This window comes from Podarcis erhardii (genome assembly GCF_964252035.2).
Source record: "Podarcis erhardii genome assembly, chromosome: 15".
NCBI classification, from domain to species: domain Eukaryota; kingdom Metazoa; phylum Chordata; class Lepidosauria; order Squamata; family Lacertidae; genus Podarcis; species Podarcis erhardii.
This window is the reverse complement of record NC_138505.1, coordinates 4,881,993-4,902,087: the sequence shown is the minus strand read 5'-3', so window position 1 is coordinate 4,902,087 and position 20,095 is coordinate 4,881,993. Positions and strand designations below refer to the sequence as shown.

At 46.0% G+C, this 20,095-nt stretch overlaps 1 protein-coding gene and 1 long non-coding RNA gene across 4 annotated transcripts in view; one reads left to right on the top strand and one right to left on the bottom strand.

Annotated features, from left to right (window-relative positions):
• The window catches only part of TARS2 (threonyl-tRNA synthetase 2, mitochondrial), a 33,187-nt gene extending 27,835 nt beyond the window's left edge, over positions 1 to 5,352 (top strand). The window contains exons 16-18 of one of the 2 annotated variants that reach the window (XM_081840976.1): positions 750 to 822; positions 2,296 to 2,410; positions 3,929 to 5,352. In XM_081840976.1, the coding sequence (XP_081697102.1) occupies positions 750 to 822; positions 2,296 to 2,410; positions 3,929 to 4,077 (337 nt within the window). In that variant the 3' untranslated portion in view covers positions 4,078 to 5,352. Of the gene's footprint in view, positions 1 to 749; positions 823 to 2,295; positions 2,445 to 2,599; positions 3,449 to 3,928 lie in introns of those variants that run through there. The other variant, XM_081840977.1, reaches the window with a different exon arrangement.
• LOC309330178 lies at positions 400 to 19,070 on the bottom strand. 2 transcript variants are annotated; one of them, XR_014151347.1, is made up of 4 exons: positions 18,806 to 19,070; positions 15,941 to 16,027; positions 6,812 to 6,905; positions 400 to 452 (listed from the first exon to the last, which is right to left on the bottom strand). It is a non-coding gene; the product is annotated as an uncharacterized lncRNA (long non-coding RNA). The 2 variants fall into 2 exon arrangements; XR_014151348.1 differs by lacking the exon at positions 400 to 452 and having other exon boundaries at positions 6,107 to 6,905.
• Positions 19,071 to 20,095: the final 1,025 nt, after the last annotated feature.

Here is a 20,095-nt window from a genome sequence, read left to right as displayed (position 1 = left end):
GCTGGTTTAGGTGGGCCATTGGCCTGATCCTTCCAGTTCTTAAAGGTAAAGGTAAAGGGACCCCTGATCATTAGGTCTAGTCGTGACTGACTCTGGGGTTGCGGCGCTCATCTTGCTTTATTGGCCGAGGGAGCCGGTGTACAGCTTCCGGGTCATGTGGCCAGCATGACTAAGCCGTTTCTGGCAAACCACAGCAGCACACGGAAACGCCGTTTACCTTCCCGCCGGAGTGGTACCTATTTATCTACTTGCACTTTGACGTGCTTTGGAACTGCTAGGTTGGCAGGAGCAGGGACTGAGCAACGGGAACTCACCCCGTCGCGGGGATTCAAACTGCCGACCTTCTGATCAGCAAGTCCTAGGCTCAGTGGTTTAACCCACAGCGCCACCCGTGTCCCACTTCTTACGTTCTTATAAATAGGCCGGATCACTCCCTGCTGCTGTGTTTCTACCTGTCAAAGAAAAACCAACAATCGAAATGTCCAACTTTTAAGTGTTAAGCTGGCATTGTCCCTGTGGAGCCAGCTATATACGCTCTCCAAGGTTTATTGTGAACAGAAAATGCTGCAATGCGGGGGCAAAAGCAGTCAAGGAATCAGAACCGTGGGTTTTTGTGAAGCTGCGAAAGCTGCTGAGTGCCAGCTATAAAAGTTAATAAATCAGTAGATCACCCAGGAAGTGGGAGCTGCAGGAGGGGAAGGGAGAATTAGACTGACTTGAGGGTGTTGTGCTTTCTGCTCTCATTGCAGGCCCTTCTGGCTGTCCCCGTTCCAAATTATGGTGATCCCTGTTGGCCCAGACGTGGAGGACTATGCCTGCGAGGTGAGAGACAAGAAGAATTAGCATGGATCTGCCTGTTCGTTATATTCAAAGCGTTATACACTGTGAAATCATGTAAGGAAACAGAGAAGGGGAGAAATATTAGGTGCGCAATTCAGATTTCTAGGAATTTCAGTGCATTAAAATTTCAGTGCATTTAAAAAAAATACTCTATTCCTCATGGTGTGAAAAGTGTGCCGTAGCAGCTTCTGCTGAAATGTGGGAAAAGCTATAGAGGAGGTCAAGAAAGCCCCCCCTCCCCAATCTATCGTGCGCAGACTTCTGTTTAATTACTTGGCCTCCTTTTAATCACTCCCTGCCGTCCCATGTCCCCTAGTCAAATGTTAAATACTGTTAATAAGTTTCATGAAGTGAAAGGGGTTAAGGCATGCAGATGGAAAGGCCCAGAATTGCTTTGCCACAGAATGTTTAGTGTACACAAATATATATTTTTATAAAGTGTAGCTGCCTTAGAGGGATAGAACTGGGGTGTGTGATTACCAGTAAGGAAGTGAGGAATGGGCAGAGTAGCTGCCTATGAGGCATCACCTGCTCGGAATAGAGAGGGGACTGCAAATACCGTATTTTTCCGTGTAAAAGGTAAAGGTAAAGGTACCCCTGCCCATACGGGCCAGTCTTGCCAGACTCTGGGGTTGTGCGCCCATCTCACTCAAGAGGCCAGGGGCCAGCGCTGTCCGAAGACACTTCCGGGTCACGTGGCCAGTGTGACATCGCTGCTCTGGCGAGCTGGAGCTGCACACGGAAACGCCGTTTACCTTCCCGCTGGTGAGCGGTCCCTATTTATCTACTTGCACCCGGAGGTGCTTTCGACCTGCTAGGTTGGCAGGCGCTGGGACCGAGCAACGGGAGCGCACCCCGCCGCGGGGATACGAACCGCCGACCTTTCGATCGGCAAGCCCTAGGCGCTGAGGCTTTTACCCACAGCGCCTTCCGTGTATAAGATGGTAATTTTTCCTTAGAAATAATAGGCAAAAATTGTAGGTCATCTTATACACGGATAGCAGAGGGGTCCGGGCAATTGGTGGCAGCAATGGTCAGGAGATTGGCAGCGCCAATTGGGTGTGTGATTGGCTGCTGTGGCAAGGCCTGTTGACGATTGGCTGCAGCTGCAGCAATTGGGTGTGTGATTTACGCCAGCGGTGAGGCATGTGTGCAGTCGGCTGTGGTTGCGTCAAGTGGGCAGATGGGCTTTTGGCAGCGAGCGTGCAGACGATTGGCGGCCGCGCTGATGCGTGCGATGGTGACCACAACAAAAAAAGCTCAACAATTTTGGGCAATCCCCACGCCCCATTTTTTGCTGCGTTCCAAAAAAATAAGGGTCGTCTTATACATGGGGGCGTGTTATACATGGAAGAATACGGTACCTCCTCTTCTCCCACTGCCTCCTTCCCAGCAGACTGTAGCTGGGTTAACTATTTGACACCTTTCTCATGCACTCTCCCCCTTGTGTTTCAGGTCCACCAGCTCTTCCACCAGGCAGGATTCATGGCAGACATCAGCGCCGACCAAAGCTTGACCCTCAACCGCAAGATCCGAAAAGCCCAGCTGGCCCAGTACAACTTCCAGTTTGGTGAGCTGGCATCCCCGAAAGCCAGTGGCGTAGCGTGGGGGGTGCAGGGGGGGCCGGCCGCACCGGGCGCAACATCTGGGGGTTAGGGTTAGGGGGCGCAAATCCACGGGTTAGGGGGCGCAAATTACTTGCCTTGCCCCGGGTGCTGACAACCCACGCTACGCCACTGCTGAAAGCGAGTGGGAATAGCCTGCCTTAACCCGGAGTCAGACCAAATTGGTTCATCTAGCTTCAGCATTGTCTACACTGAGTGGCTCTCCATTGTTTCTGGCAGGGGGGAGTCTTTCCCCAGCCGTAGATGGAGGTGCCGGCGAATGAGCCCGGGATCTTCTGCTCTGCCGCTGAGCTACAGCCCTTCCCCATCGTAGGAAGCTACGTTATACCAAGTTAGATCATTGTTGTCCCCCCCAGCTGTCTTAGGTTGATTAAAAGTTTGGGCTTGATCCAAACTTCTTGTACAGCTGCAGCATCCACAAGGGTGAAGAATAAGCGAAGTCTCTGGAGTGGGCTCAGAATCAAGTTTTGAGTTGTTATGCTTTTGGCTGTATGCTTGAAAATGTAGGGGCAATTTTTAAAAACAATGGGGAGTTTGGGCAGCCCTGTTTTATGTCCCCTGAAAGCTTGCAATCCATGTAGCCAAGTGGTCTCCTCCAAATCTCCATGTCTCTTCCTGTTTCTTCTCTACTACTGCTTAGAATGAAAGTACTCCTTCATGCAATGTGTAGTTAAACTAAACTGCCTCGGCCCAGTATACCTGAAGGAGCGTCTCCGCCCCCATCGTTCTGCCCGGACGCTGAGGTCCAGCGCCGAGGGCCTTCTGGCAGTTCCCTCACTGCGAGAAGCAAAGCTACAGGGAACCAGGCAGAGGGCCTTCTCGGTGGTGGCACCCGCCCTGTGGAACGCCCTCCCACCAGATGTCAAAGAGATAAACAACTACCTGACATTTAGAAGACATCTGAAGGCAGCCCTGTTCAGGGAAGCTTTTAATGTGTGACATTTTAATGTATTTTTAATCCTTGTTGGAAGCCGCCCAGAGTGGCTGGGGAAACCCAGCCAGATGGGCAGGGTACACACACACACACAAAAAAACAACAACGTGTGTGTGTGTGTGTGTGTGTGTGTGTGAGACAAATTCATGGAGGAGGAGGAGAAGCCTATTGATAGCTACTAGCCATGATGGAGAGGCTGTGTTGTGCCTCAACAGTTGGAGGTAGCAATGCTTCTGAATACCAGTTGCTGGAAAACACAAGGCAGGGGATTGTTAATCTTGAGCTTGGGTCCTGTTTGCAGGTTTACCACAAGCATCAGGGTGGCCTATGAGAACAGGATACTGGACTGAGTGGGGCAATACAGCAGGCTCTTCTGATGTCCTTATGGAGCCTCCAGGTTCAGAGGCAGACTATTGAGATTACTGGGTTCTTCGGGGCATTTGGCGACTGTGAGAACAGGACCCTGGACCTTGATGGGCCATTGGCCTGACCCAGCAACCTCCCCTTCATCTTATGTTCTTGCTTCTAGTGGTCGGCCGGAAGGAGAAGTCCAACCGCACCGTTAACGTCCGTAGCCGCAACAACCACCAATATGGCGAGCAGGATTCGCACGAGGTGCTGCGCAGGCTCCATGAGCTCCAGGAAGCTCGTGTCATAAATGCTGAAGAGCTCTTCTAAAGGAGAGGTGAGACCCCCATCATCAACTTGCCAGGACATCCATAAGTGACAGAAACAACAGCAAAAGCTGTGAGTGTGTGAATCATTTCACAAGTGTCATGCTGTTGGGGCACCTCAAAGTCATGATACGTTCCAGGATCCTTCTCTTCACCAAGTTGCATCGTTTCCCCCACAGTTTGGAGACCGAGGTCATCTTATCAAGCAAGGAATCCTTGTTTGCTAGAGCTGAACCAGCCCAGGCTGTACATCAAAGCCTCCCTGCTGCCTTCTTCGAACATCCCTCAAAATCTTACCATTTTTCTTGGTTGACTGGCAGAACAGCATGTACAACAACCAGGCCGCAGGAGAGCAGAACCCACTTTCTCAGAAAAGCTGTTTGTGGAAACGTATTCTTGGAGGGATGCCAAGTTTCTCTCCAGCCTGTCTTTCATGGTCACCGCATCCCCTGCGGAGGTCCGTAATTAAAATACCTTTTCTTGAGAAATTGCAGCTTGGCTGGCGGTCTCATTGATTGGTTGGCCTCGCTACAAACTACTGCATTAGCCCCAGGGGCCTTGGCGGGTCGAGGTCGGGGACAGGCCAAGTTGTTCTTTTCTAAGGATGCGTAAGGTGTGTCTTGTTGACAAGGGATCCCACTGAAACTGGTGCCTAGAGTGGGGGTGGGGGGCATTTATCAGCAGGTGTGTGTGCAAATTGCTCAAGTGATTCATCTTTGTCGCAGCTCATTCCCGGAAAGCTGCGGAGGACCCACAGGTGGGAAGGGAAGAGAGACGCACACACACACCTCTTCACAGGACTGAGTCAACAGCAGCTCGGCTCATAAATTCTACCTTGCCCCCTGCCCCTAATATTCTTTATCAGATGCAAATAGGTCTCTTTAATGGTTATGGGAGTTGATGCGTGGAAATAGTTACTCAGGGCCGGCCTGCGTAACATCCCGGTAGCAGGTCCATCGGGGTCTTTTTAGGTACTTACGTTAAGTGCTTTTTAAGTTGTTTTAGTTATTTTTAGTATTTAAGTTGTTTTAGCATTTTGGTATATCAGGGTGGTGCAGCCCACAAGGCTTTTTTGGGTGGCCCTCGGCAACATTCAGGAAAGAACACCTTAAAGCCTTTAAAAATTAAATTTTGTGTGTGTCATGCATTGCTAATGCATCTGTTGGTGTATAAAATTTCTTTACTAGTTAAACCTATTAATTGTGTATATAATTATAAATATTTAATTAAATATATAAATTGTGTACATTAAATAATATTAAATACATTGTGAACACTTTTTATTTACGATATGGAAATTTACTTCTGTGTGCGGCCCACAAGTCCTGTGTTGGAAGTACTCTTGAGGCCCACTTGGCATGAAAAGTTGAACTGCCCTGGTCTATCTGTCTGTCTATGTGTGGAACGCTAATAATAATGATAATTCACTTTGCCTAATGATAGGTTCAGTCTTGCAGCTCTTGTCTTTTAAAGCTCAGGTGACTGTCAGGGGGGAAAAAGATGGAACCAATTCACAGAGGAGAGCTCTATCAAAGACCTTTTAACCATGGTGGTGGCTTAAAATTGAATCTCCCATGCTCAGAGGCAGTCTGCCTTGAGATTGATTGATTGATTGATTGATTGATTGATTGCTAAAATACTAGGGGGGAAATATCCCTTGAACGTCAGCTGCTGAAAACGGGAGGGGAGAAGGTGTTCTTCGGGTCAAGTTTCCTGTTGGGGCACCACTTCGGCCTCCACATTAAACTTTAGATGGTCACTCTGCATCTGATTCAGCCGGGCTCCTCTTCTTACGTAACACACTTACGAAACACTTGGCGGAGGGGGAGGGGGCAAGGGGGGAGAGGAAGGAGCAGGATTCTTTTCTGGTTCAAGAATACTTGAAGTTGGGGCAACAGGTGACGTGGGTCGCCACCCAACTCTGACTCAGTTTGGCTTTCATCCGTTCGAAGGAAAAGAAAAGGCACGTCCTTAATGCCACAGTTGAGCTCCGGAACAAAAACAAAGCTATGACCCTGAGCATGGACCCTTGACTTACTGTTGAGTAAATCATTGCGTTCAGGTCTTCTAGATCAACCTGCGTTGTTGGCTTTTGCACGGCTCTGCACCTCCTTTTTCCTTTTGGGTAGGACAGAAATGTGACCTTCTGATAACAAGCCGGATATTGGGGCGTATCGTAAAGAGCCAGGCCAGGAGTCAATTTTTACTGGGCTTCAGTGACTCTTCAATATTTTCTTTGGTGGCGTTGTTTGGCTTGTTAAAAAGCGGGGAAAGGGATGCTGAAGGAATAGGAGGTTTTCCGCTGCAGGTTGGAAAAACCTGTTTGAAAGGATTTATCACCTGCGTGTGAGTGACTAAGTGCTTTTAAATCTGTAATTGGCATCCAACAAAAATTCAAAGCAACCGCTAACTCTCTTGGAAACATAACCTGGCATTCAGCTCTTCAGAGAGAGAGAGAGACTGAGACCTGGGGTCTTTTAGATGACTGGCACCCACTACCCTCTGATCTTTAACTTACTTACTTTCTAACTTGCAGGGAGTTGGGAACTTGGGGGACGGTGAGTGTGGACTGAGTAATAAGTGAATGCTCTCTGTTCAAACTCAGAAGTACATATGCTGTTTTTGCTTTACCCCAGGGGACTGATAGATTTCCCCTTGCTGCAGTAAGTCAGCGAGGCTTTCACACAACTGCACAAAAACACAGCCATCATGGGATCATAGTATTGTAGTGTACTTACGCTTAGCACTGCTTTCTGAGTGGGAATGTTCTCTCTCAGTCTTGGTGTTTCCTATTTGGTACTCTCCACTGGAACAACAACTCGTTCCGTGAAACTGCATGTAAATAAAAATGAACGATATATTTACACATCTTGCCTTGCCCTGAAGCACTTGATGTTTCCACCTCAGTGTTCCTTGACTGTGAAACAGGCACATTTAATTGGTCAAAATTTGGATTTGTAGCTGGTTGACTGACAGAAGCCAAAGAATGCTTACTAATGGTTCCTCAGCACCCTGGGGGGAAAGTGGCAAGTGGAGTGCCGCAGAGTTCTCTTCTGGGGCCTGTTGTTCAATATATTTTTAAACAGATGCAGGAACTGAGGGGATGCTCTTCAGATTTGCAGATGACACCAAACTGGGAAGGATAACCAATGCCACAGAAAACAGGATTGGGATTCAAAATGACCTCAACAGATTTGAGAACCTGGGCCAAAACGTAACAAAATGAATTTCAATAGGGACAAATGTTAAGGTTCTGCACTTCAGCAGGAAGAACCAGATGCACGAATATAAGACTGGGGACACCTGGCTTACTAGCAGCACATGTGAAAAGGATTTAGGGGTCATAGTAGACCACAAGCTTAACATGAGTCAACAGTGTGATGCAGCAGCAAAAAAGGCTAATGCTATTCTAGGCTGCATCAACAGAAGTAAAGTGTCTGGATCAAAGGAAGTAATAGTACCACTCTATTCTGCCTTGGTCAGACCACACCTGGAATACTGTGTCCAATTCTGAGCACTGCAATTTAAGGATGATGTTGACAACCTGGAACTCGTGCAGAGGAAGGCAACCAAGATGACCAAAAGTCTGGAAACCAAGCCTTATGAGGAACAGTTGAGGTAGTTGGGTATGTTTAGCCTGGAAAAGAGACTGAGAGGAGATATGAGAGCCATCTTCAAGTATCTCAAGGGCTGTCACGTGGAACAGGGAGCCAGCTTGTTTTCTCCTGCTCCTGGAGAGTAGGATCTGAACCAGTGGCCTCAAGTTACAAGAGAGGAGATTCCGACTAAACTAGGAAGAACTTTCTGAAGTAAGAGCTGTTCAGCAGTGGAACGGTCTCCCTTAGGCAGTTGTGAGATCTCCTTACTCAGAGGTTTCTAAACACAGGTTGGATGGCCATCTATCATGGATACCTCAGCTGAGGTTGCAGGGGGTTGGACTAGATGACCCTCGTGGTCCCTTCCAACTCTATGGAGAATATCCTGCATGACTTGAGTCACCATCTGCCTGGCTTCTAGTGGGAGGGAGTTCTACAGAGTTGGACTCACAATACAGAGGAGATGGTTTCTTGTTGTTTTTCACTCTCCTAGGGAGCGACAAGCTTCCTGGGGAATCCACCCTTCAGAACCCAGCCGACTAGTCACCTAGCAGTGCTGTCATCTGTTCATGCCTTGAAGTGCATGCCTTCAAAAGCAGACGAGTTCAAGGCCAGCTTGATTTTAACCTGCTGGTGTCAGTTGCCAGTAGAGGAAGGGCTGTGGCTTCGTAGTAGGGCCCCTGTTCTGCACACAGAAAACACCAGCTTCAGTGCCCAGCATCTGGCCCAGCATCTGGCTGAGCTGGCTTAACAACAGACATTACAAGTACAGTCATACCTCGGGTTAAAGATGCTTCGGGTTAAACCTTTTCAGGTTGCGTCCCGCAGCGACCTGGAAGTACCGGAAAGGGTTACTTCTGGGTTTTGCCGCTCACGCATGCGCAGACGCTCAAAATGACATCACGCGCATGCGCAGAAGCGGCAAATTGCGACCCGTGCGTGCGCAGGCGTGGGTTCCATTCTGCTCAAGTTGCGAACGGGGCTCCAGAACAGACCCCTTCGCAACCAAAGGTACTACTGTATTTTAGTGAACTGAATAGAGAGAAGGATTGTGAATCATAGGGATGTGGAGAATGTGTATGAACTTAGCAGTGCTTAGCTTATTTCTTTTTTTAGTTGCTATTTTGTTAATAGTGTTTTGTGGATTATTTTATTTATGATTTGTTAATTATTTTGTATGCATTTGCGAAGTTCTATTAGGTCATTGTTATTGATTGTACGCCACTTTGAGATTCACTTGAATGAAATTAAATAAATCAAACCTGCAGGGTAGGGCCTGGGAGAGATTCCCTGCCTCCAACCCTGGAGAGCTGCTGCTGATATCGTGTAGACGATATTGAGCTACAAGCAGCTACGCTCTGTCTGGGTACAGTGGTACATCTGGTTACGAACTTAATTCGTTCCGGAGGTCCGTTCTTAACCTGAAACTTAACCTGAGGTACCACTTTAGCTGATGGGGCCTCCCGCGCCCGCCGCCGCCGCCACACGATTTCTGTTCTCATCCTGGGGCAAAGTTCTTAACCCGAGGTACTACTTCCAGATTAGCGGAGTCTGTATCCCAAAGTGTTTGTAACCTGAGGTGTTTGTAACCCAAGGTACCACTGTATAAGGCACCCTCCTACGTGGCTATGGGGTGGTTCTGTACGAGTTACGCTTTCCACAGACACAGGTGCTTTCCCTTTCTTGATACAGTGGTGCCCTGCAAGACGAATGCCTCCCAAGACGGAAAACTTGCTAGACGAAAGAGTTTTCCGTTTTGGAGGTGCTTCGCAAAACAAATTTCCTATGAGCTTGCTTCGCAAGACGAAAATGTCTTGCGAGTTCCTGCAGGGTTTCCCCCCCCCCTTTTTCTAAGCTGCTAAGCCGCTTATCTGCTTATCCGATAAGCCGCTAAAAGCCGCTAATAGCGCTAATCCGCTAAGCCGTCAATGGGCTTGCTTCGCAAGACGAAAAAACCGCTAGACGAAGAGACTCGCGGAACGGATTCTTTTCGTCTTGCGAGGCACCACTGTACATCCCAGCCTTGAGATCTTGTTCTGCAGAAACAAGGCCGTGGAGCCAGCCCATGGATTGTGGGAGCAATCTTGGAAAGTGGGTACAGCTTCACCAGTGTGGTGTAGTGGTTAAGAGCAGTGGACTCGTAATCTGGTGAACTGGGTTCGCGTCCCTGCTCTTCCACATACAGCTGCTGGGTGACCTTGGGCTAGTTACACTTCTTTGAAGTCTCTCAGCCCCACTCACCTGACAGAGTGTTTGTTGTGGGGAGGAAGGGAAAGGAGAATGTGAGCCGCTTTGAGACTCCTTCGGGTAGTGATAAAGCAGGATATCAAATCCAAACTCCTCCTCTTCTTCATTCATCTATTTTATTTTCTTAAACGGCCTCCGGTTGCCCAAGACAACAAAACGGCCCCTCTTTCGCAACGTCTGCTCCCTCCCTCCCCCTTTTCCAAGGAGCCGGAATCCTCATGTGAGTAAAGGATGACTTTCGAGCCTCTGATGCAATTTCGCTTTTCTTCGGCAGGAGTGGCGGCAGCAGGGCTCATTGTGGTGTCGGCTTCCCTTGTGCAATGGAGCCTCTGGCAACTCATGCAACTTCCTCCTCCCCACCCTCTCTTTTTCAGGTAAAAAAGACTTCCAGAGATCCATAAGCAGGACTGTGAATGCTCTGTAGGGCTGGGTTTCTGCTTCAGGGTACAGGGAGTACTGCCTCATGAAAAGCTGAATTTTTGCAAACCTGTAAAAGAATTGCATCAGGAGAGCCCTGTAGCAGGATCAGACCAGTGGCCCATTCAGTCCAGCATCCTGGTCTCACAGTAGTCGACCAGATGCCCCAGTGTGAAGCCTGCAAGCAGGACCCAAGTGCAATAGCAACTGGTATTCAGAATCATAGAGTTGAAAGGGACCTTCCAGGGTCATCTATTCCAACTCCTTGCAATGCAAGAATCTCAACTTAAAGCATCCATGACAGATGGCCATCAAACCTCTGCTTAAAATCCTCAAAGGAAGAAGAGCCCACAACCTTCCAAAGGAGCCCGTTCCACTATCTAACAGCTCTTGCTGCCAGAAAGTTCTTCCTGATGTTTAGTCTAAATTTCCTTTCTTGCAACTTGAAGCCATTGGTCTGAGTCCTACCCTCCAGAGCAGGAGAAAACAAGCTTGTTCCTTCTTCCATGTGACAGCCTTTCAGATATTTGAAGATGGCTCTCATATCTCCTCTCAGCCCCATCTTTTCCAGGCTAAACATATACAGCTCCTTCAACCGTTCCTCATAAGGCTTGATTTCCAGACTCTTGATCATCTTGGTAGCCCTCCTCTGCACATGTTCCAACATCCTTCTTAAATTGTGGCGCCCAGAACTGACCAAGGCAGAATATTGTTGTTCGGTCATGTCCGCCTCCTTGTGACCCCCTGGACCAGAGCACGCCAGGCACTCCTGTCTTCCACTGCCTCCCGCAGTTTGGTCAAACTCATGCTGGTAGCTTCGAGAACACTGTCCCACCATCTGGTCCTCTGTCGTCCCCTTCTCTCCTTGTGCCCTCCATCTTTCCCAGCATCAGGGTCTTTTCCAGGGAGTCTTCTCTTCTCATGAGGTGGCCAAAGTATTGGAGCCTCAGCTTCAGGATCTGTCCTTCCAGTGAGCACTCAGGGCTGATTTCCTTCAGAATGGATGAATGAATGGCAGAATATAGTGTGGCAGAATGAATGGCAGAATATAGTGGTACTTTTACTTCCTTTGGTCTGGACACTATTTCTGTTGATGCAGCCTAGAATAGCGTTAGCTTTTTTCTTTCTCTCTGCTGCATCAAGCATGGCTGCCTCCAGTTGTGGCCGCAGAATATAGGCATTATGAGGTACTTGGTGGTCATCACTGCCTCATGTGGAAATAAATTCCATAGTTTATGCACTGCATAAAGATATACCGTCTTTTGTCTGTCCTGAATCCTCCCTATGTTCAGCTTCATGTGATTTTTACTCTTAAGTTTCAATATATATAAGTATAAAAAACTGTTTAATGCAGTTTTCCAAACAGAAGCACCAATAAACAAATAAAATTCTGGAACATACACTTGCACACGCCCCACGCCCCCAAAACCCAACAACTATAATGGCTTTACTGCTGAAGTAACAACATATTGGTCAAATATAGAAGGAGATAATATGCTACCATATTCATAAGACAGAGGGATAAACAACATCAACTGATGATCATCCCTTGGACACTTTAATCATGTAAATTAGTTTAATTTATTGTGCTTGACTAGATGCGTGATGTGTCGAGGAGCTATTTAAATTATAGAGCTATTTCAGTAGATGGCACTATGTAAAGCACGAGAAGGCAATTTCCATCCCTGAGGGGGTTACAGTAAGAGAGCAACCATGAGTTCAAAACACGATGCTGGGAAAAGCAAAACAAACCATTTATAAAAAGAATTCCAGAAGACAGGAAAGGGAGAAACAGGAAAGAAGGCTTGGCAAATCTCCCTAGTACAGTGGTACCTCGGGTTAAGAACTTAATTTGTTCTGGAGGTCCGTTCTTAACCTGATACTGTTCTTAACCTGAAGCACCACTTTAGCTAATGGGGCCTCCCGCTGCTGCCCTGCCACCGCCGCGCAATTTCTGTTCTCACCCTGAAGCAAAGTTCTTAACTCAAGGTACAATTTCTGGGTTAGCGGAGTCTGAAACCTGAAGTGTCTAACCTGAGGTACCACTGTATGTGCCACAGTAGTGGGGCCACAGTGAAGAAGTCCCTGTGCCAGATTTCCTTGGTCGGGTCTTACGTAATGAATGGGGCCAGAATAGGGACTCAAACACACTTTGCAAGTCTTGGTGCCCTCCTTTTGTTGTTGGACTCTAATTCCCCTAACCCCTGGTGCTTACTATTTGCACAGTATTATTGCCTCGTGTCCAGGCAAAAATGGGGGTGGGCAATCCAAAGGCGCTTTCCCCAAGAAGATTAAAAACTCCGGCTTCCAGAGCAGGGTAGAGAGGAAACAGATTGAATGAGCACAAACCCCTTCGCACAAACGTAAGACTTCATGACAGGCTGGGCTAGACTGGGGCGTTGTGTGCACCTGTGTTTTGGGACAGGTCTGGGCGTCTGTGACGTTCTAGCTTAACTGTCCTTTTCCGCATGACTTGCTCAATGGGTTGGCACTTGAGGTCCTATTTTGCTGGGAGATGAGAGGCTGCCCTTTCAGAGGAGATGTGAAGCACAAGTTGCTTCCTTCCTTATACCCAAAACAAATGATGCCACAATTACTTGCTTTGGATGCATGTGTGTAATGCATGTCTCATTCATTCAGTGGCATGCCCTGTCCCTTTGGGTGTTAAAAAAATATTTTAAAACATGAGGGACAGTGGACGCTTTTGTTCCCCTTCCATTATTCATTGCCACATATGTGTTTTCAGAGAACTCTTCACAAACATTATGACACATTTTGTTGAGAAGAATGAGACGTTCTTTCAAAAGACGAGAGGTTCCCCTAGTTACCAGCCTCCTGTATTCTGCATCTTCCTGTAAACATTCCTATACCTTCCGGGGGAGATCAAGCTGCCCCTTTGTTTTTGAATTGGGGAGATCAGATAAAATTCCCCTGACTAATGTTCACAAGGGGGGTTCTGGGAAGAGATGGGTGCAGCGAGCTCTTTTTTTCTGCTCAGTTACCTTAACCAAACTGGTTCCTGAAAGCTGAACCGAGAGGAGCACACCTCAAGAACATTCCTTGCAATGTACTTTTGCACACCTGGTGTGTTAAGGTTAGCCCACACCTGGCTCTGAGGTTCCCCTGGGGACACATTCCTTTTTCAGATACACAAGCTGGTACATTGCCACACAAGAATTTGCCTTCCTGGATCCATCCCATCATCATCAACCTTTTATTCGACCGTCAGTCAGAACAAATACAAATACATTTGTCAATACACAGTTAAAAACATCCAAGAAGATTTTAGAGCTTAGCCAACACTAAAAGGGCTAAACAGATAGCCCCATGTCAATACAGTCAATTATGGTCTTGCAACGTTTAATGGCTAAAAAAAGAAATTTGGCCACCAAGAAAGGTATATCTCTGGTGACATTATTCAGCAAGTGTAAAACCTGGTTTTCTCCAGGTAGGAAGCTAAGTTGACATAGGAGTGGGTCTATAAAGTTTTGTCTAAGCTCTGCATAAGAAGGGCAAGTCAAGAGAATGTGTTCGGTGGACTCAACCACACTGATAGCACAATGACAGGTTCTCTGGGCGTATGGTACTCCCCTGTACCTTCCCCACAATATCGCAGAGTCAAGGACATTTAATCTAGCCGCTGTAAGAAGTCTGTGGTATTCCACATAGTGGATTTCTGCAAGGTAGGGGGCTGGTATGGTCCGATAAATCTGGTCCCCTAGGAACATCCCAGGTTTTACCTGGGCTAAGGATCCATCCCAACAGGAAGCCCACAATTGGGTCTTGAAGTCCCCTGCATGCAGTCTTTTCCCACCCCTTAAATTCTCTGGTATTGAGAGAGACACAATGGACAAAGCCCTGTGCATCTTCGGGTAGGGCTGGGATTAATTGTCTGTCTGAAACCCTGGCGAATCGCTGCCAGTTAGTGTAGACAGTATGGAGCAAGATGGTCTGACTGGGTTTAAGACAGCTTCCTACATTCATAATGCCCTTTAAACAATTGCCACTTCTCTACTTGCCAGAAGGGCTGGTGATGGAACAGAAATGCAGTATGCATCTGGTATCATCAAGGCTTTCAAAAATTCCAAACTCCTCCTTGGCCGAGCAGTACGGGAGAAGTTTGAAAGATTTTTATCCAGGCTTTGCAAGATTGGCTTAGTTTTATTGCAAATTAAAATTAGTAGGAAGCACCGGGTTCTGAGGGAATTCCACATTCACTAAACAGAGCAACTGCTTATTTCAGCACTGTGCAAAAACCAATAAACACCCAAACCCAGATGCTGCTGGATTGTGGCCCATGTTAATTGGCAGGAGGCAAGGAGGACATTGTTGTGGATTTTCTGTTTAAAGCCACAAAAACGCTTAAGCAGCCATGACAGGGCCAGCCCATTCTTTACTAGACAGCCGAGCTGCAGTTTCTCACTTCCCAGAATCTGCACTCAGAGCTGGGCTGTCAGACAAATGCATAGACAGCAGTGCTAAAATGGGGGTGCAGACCCTTTACTTCAGATTAAGGACCGCATTTCCTTCCAGGCAACTTTCCATTGGTGGGCAGGGCCAGAGACAATACTGGCTGGAGCAATGAATGCAAATGTTCTTTGTCTTCTTTGGCGATAACTCGTAGCCGAGTAAGATTGTCTTCCATAAACACGGTTTTAACAATGAATTCGTAAGTGACTGTAGAGGCCAATTCTGGATCCACCCTTCCTTCCACAGTGGGGAACATTGGTTTCCAGGTGGGAGTTGTTCACGGTGTGGTTTTGCCAGGCATGCCTTCCTCTTAGCGCATTTCTCCCTTGTGTCCTGATTTCGAGTGTCTTCAAAGCCCATGACACCTTTGGTAAAGGCTGTTCTCCAACTGGAGCGCTCGCAGGCCAGTGTTTCCCAGTTGTCGGTGTTTATACTACATTTTTAAAGATTTGCCTTGAGACAGTCTTTAAACCTCTTTTGTTGACCACCAGCATTACACTTTCCATTTTTAAGTACACACACTCACTCCCTACCTTGAGACACCTCAAGGAGGGTACGAAGCAAGACCAGTGAAGGGTGTGGCTTGGAGAGAGCCCAAGTGCCAAACAGAGAACCTTGGGTGCTTGTGTTTGTCTTTCAGGCCAGAGGTTCCACACCCCTGTGTTGCCCAATTTTTGGTACCAATGACATGACCCTTCTCCAGAGTACCCCCATTAGAATTACATCCCTTGGCACAATACCCTCAAGCCTCTGTCCAGTGCCCATAGCACCAGTGATATTGTGAGGAACAAAGAAAGCAACATAAGTGGGGAGAAGAGTGTGAGAGAGAGATGTTTGCACATTGAGGACTAGAATCTTGAAATGTAGACACGAAAAGTGAGAGGGAAGGAACCAGAGAAGTTTTAGGCTGTTGCAGCAGAAGCTAATGCAAGAGTTTCCCTGCATCTTGAAGCAAATGTTTTGTGCCAGTAGCTTTTAATGAGAAAATGCTTGTTGAGGAGAAAGAGCCAGGAAAGTTAAGAAGAGAGACCACAGTTGTGGAGATCAGAGGAAAGATTTAGAAGCAGGAAAGTGTCCCTTTAGGTGGCAAAAAGGTGCTATATTGATAAACAGCTACATGGAAAAGCCATCTTCTACCTTGTCATGTGAGATTCATGTCCCTTCCAGGGATCAACCCAAAGCATTTGGGAGTGCCCTGGAGAGATTTGTAGTCGCCCCGGGTTCCTGAAAGGGAACAAATGGAAACAATCTTGTATGACTTTCACTTTGAATTCTGGAGAAATGTTCCCTCTTTAATTCCTGCCTGTTGCGCAACCATTAAAGTCCCAGGAGTGCTGACTGAAAAATCACTAACTGACATTTTTGTGTTCCTCAAATTCTTCACAGCCTACATCTTCAGATCCAGAGATGAGAGGTACTGTATATATTTTGAATAGTACCTCAGAAGTTAGGTTTTTAGAGTACAGTGGTACCTCAGGTTAAGTACTTAATTCATTCCGGATGTCTGTACTTACCCTGAAACTGTTCTTAATCTGAAACACCACTTTAGCTAATGGGGCCTCCCGCTGCCGCCGTGCCACCGGAACACGATTTCTGTTCTCCACCTGAAGCAAAGTTCTTAACCTGAAGCACTATTTCTGCATTAGCTGAGTCTGTAACCTGAAGCGTATGTAACCTGAGGTACCACTGTATTCACATCTCTCAGAGAATAACATCCTCAGAGCAATTCTGGAATATCTGTAGACTCTTAATTGCAAATGCTCACTTGTGTTCAGAAGAGATAAATATGCTGTTTGGTTAATCAACCTTCCTGCACTTAAAGTTTGTTTCTTTGCTGAATCATTGTTCAATTTTTCTTTCCCTACCGTTGGCTTTTACAGCAATTTCAAAACAGTTTTCTTCCTTCCTGGATATGAGATGGAATCTAACCAAACAAGCCTCCACACAACACAACCAATTTGCATCCCCTTGCAGCCTTAACGTGGTGTGAGTTTCTGAATAGGACATCTGGGGGTGTTTTAGATGGAGAAAACCGTTTAGAAACTTCTGCATGAAGTTAACTCAGACCACATTCACACCATACATTCAAATAGGGTTGCCATATTTCAAAAAGGGAAAGTCTGGACACAAAGTTGCTGGTTTTGCCCAAACTTTTTGGCAAAATCGCAAAAAAAACCCCCAAAACCCAGAGACATTTTTGAGCTGTTTTTAAAGAAGATCAGCAAAAGCGACTTGCCATACGTCCGGATTTTCCCAGACATTTAAAAAAACAACGATTTCCACCCAGACACTGCTTCTGACTGCAGTATTCTGTGTATGTCTGGGAAATTCTGGACATATGGCAACCTAAATTCAAAGCATTCTGATGCCACTATAAACAGTCATGGTGTCCCCCCCAAAAGAATTATGGGAGCTGTAGTTTGTAAAGGTGCTGAGAATTGTTAGGACACCCACCTACCCACACCAAACTCCCTTCACAGAGCTACAATTTCCTGAGCGGTTTAACAATCAAACCTTTCCAGGGAATTATAGCTCTGGGAGAGAAATGGAGAGGAGCGTGTCTCCTAACAATTCTCAGATCCCTTAACAAACTAGGTAAAGGTAAAGGGACCCCTGACCGTTACGTCCAGTCGTGGCCGACTCTGGGGTTGCGATGCTCATCTCGCTTTATTGGCCGAGGGAGCCGGAGTACAGCTTCCGGGTCATGAGACCAGCAGGACTAAGCCGCTTCTTACCAGAGCATGACCAGAGCAGCGCACGGAAACGCCGTTTACCTTCCCACCAGAGTGGTACCTATTTATCTACTTGCACTTTGACGTGCTTTCAAACTGCTAGGTTGGCAGGAGCAGGGACCGAGCAACGGGAGCTCACCCTCTCGTGGGGATTCGAACCGCCAACCTTCTGTTCGGCAAGTCCTAGGCTCTGTGGTTTAACCCACAGCGCCACCCGCGTCCCTCTTAACAAACTACAGCTCCCATAATTCTTTGGGGAAGCCATGACTGTTTAAAGTGGTACCATAGTGCTTTTAACATATGGGGTGAAAAAGCTGGTGTTTGCTGTTGTCATAAACTAGGCGAATTCCGAGATTTATGGCACTTACATACACACAGACACACACACACAGTGCCAATTGAAAATGATGCCTGTTTTTAGCTAGGCCTTTCTGCAAACCCAAATCAGACCGTGCACCTTTTAAAAAAAGAAAAAGAAAATTGAGGTGGGAAATGATGCCAATCCCCAAACTGTTTTGTCACTCTGGTTTTGGGTGTGGCTGAGTTGCTTAACCTCTCATCCAGCAACGACTTTTCCTGGTTGGAAGTGAGCCGTGGATGAGAAATTTGCTGACTCTGCCAGTCTGGGTCAACTTTTTGCAAAGACCTGGAAGCCTTTGGGAATCTTCTTACACGCATTGACACTGAATAAATGGGGTTGTGTTCAACCTTAAGTCATTCTCAGAGTAGGCCATTAATTTTGATGGATCTACTACTATTGAGTAAAAACTTGGACGCAACTCAGATTCACCAGGGATATACTGTATATCACCTCTTCCCCACATAAAGGGATGGATAAATCTTGTCAATTTCTTATTCAGTCATAAATTCAGTTTGCAACATTTCCACATCAGTTTATATATATATATATATATATATATATATTTAAAGGTAATCACAAAAATTTGTCAATATTTAGTGTGTATTTCTCCTAATATGCATTTTTTTAAAAAAAATAGCTTTTGCCTAATGTAGACAATTTTGGAAGCACATTTCCCTACCCTAATGCCTTTTAGTCTGCAATTTTAATGAATGCCCCCTGATATTCACATTTTTTAACCCATTGCAGAACTGCAGCACAAAATTTGTGAAAGTGCAAATCTTGCAGCGTAGATGTGGGTATTGGAGTTGACGTATTGCTCCAGGAAGTGCAAATTTGTAATAAAATCCAAACTAAACCAAACTATCCCCCTCAAACACAACACCCAAAGCCACTTTGTTTCTTCATTACCTCATCCTTTGGTGAGGAAGTGTCCTCATGTCTCTAAAAAGAGCGTGGGTGGGGAAACTGAGGCACGTAATGAAAGAGTTCTCTGGAATTTGCTCTCTCACTGGCACTTCATGTAATCCAGGAAAAGGTCTCATAATCGTTCTGTTTTTGTCGCTGCTGTGCATGGCATCCCAGCTGCAACTGTCGCAAAAACCGGGAAGGGGCAGTGATTGCATTTCCTGCAAAGAAGTTGTAATGGCAGTTTTATCCCCACCACCCTTTCCTTAATTTATTATTTTTTTATATATATAAATATTTATTAAGGTTTTTAAATATAAATGCACACATAATAAACAATCTTACTTCTTTTACCACAATTTCAACACTTCTTTGGACTCCCTCACGTCTCCCGCTCCCATTTACATCGTTAAAAATTTTTTCCAAACAAATTATCAACTTGTTTACAATCTCATGTCCACTCATTCAAATATAATCTAGCACTTCTTCCAAAATTTTTTTATATTTTCTTTAGTCTCACTTATCATCAAATTTAAATCTAGTTTAGTGGTGGCCAATTTTTTATAATCTAGCATCCTTCTTAACATTCAACCAAATTACAATGTTTTTGTAGATACATCTTAAATTTCTCCCAGTCTTCCTCCATCTTCTCTTCTCCCAGATCACGGATTCTGCCGGTCATCTCGGCCAGTTGCATATAGTCCATCAGCTGCATCTGCCACTCTTCCAGTGTGGGTAGATCTTGAGTTTTCCAGTTTTTTGCAATAAGAATCCTTGCTGCCGTTGTTGCATACATAAAAAATGTTCGATCCTTCTTTAACACCTTCTGGCCGACAATACCCAGAAGGAAGGCCTCTGGTTTCTTTGTGAAGGTATACTTAAATACCCTTTTCAGCTCATTATATATCATTTCCCAGAAGGCCTTCACCTTAGGGCATGTCCACCAGAGGTGAAAGAATGTTCCTTCATTTTCTCTGCATTTCCAACATTTCCCTTTCCTTAATTTAAATTCTGTGCTTCTAGTCCTCAAAGAACAATTTCTACTATTTGCTACCTGCCGTTATAACAAAACAGTTGTAGTTGCCGGTTATTCATGAGACAACCTAGTTCCTCAGCTCGGTTTTGCTGGAAGGCATACATTAACTTATTGGATTTATTTTTGTTTTAATCAAATATTTCCACTAGGTAATAGCTAGGTTTTCTTTGTATATGTTGTAAATAAATAAGATAACCAGTTCAAAATAAAAATAAAAGTTTTTTTTCCCTTAGGAAACTGCATACAGGTAGCAAATT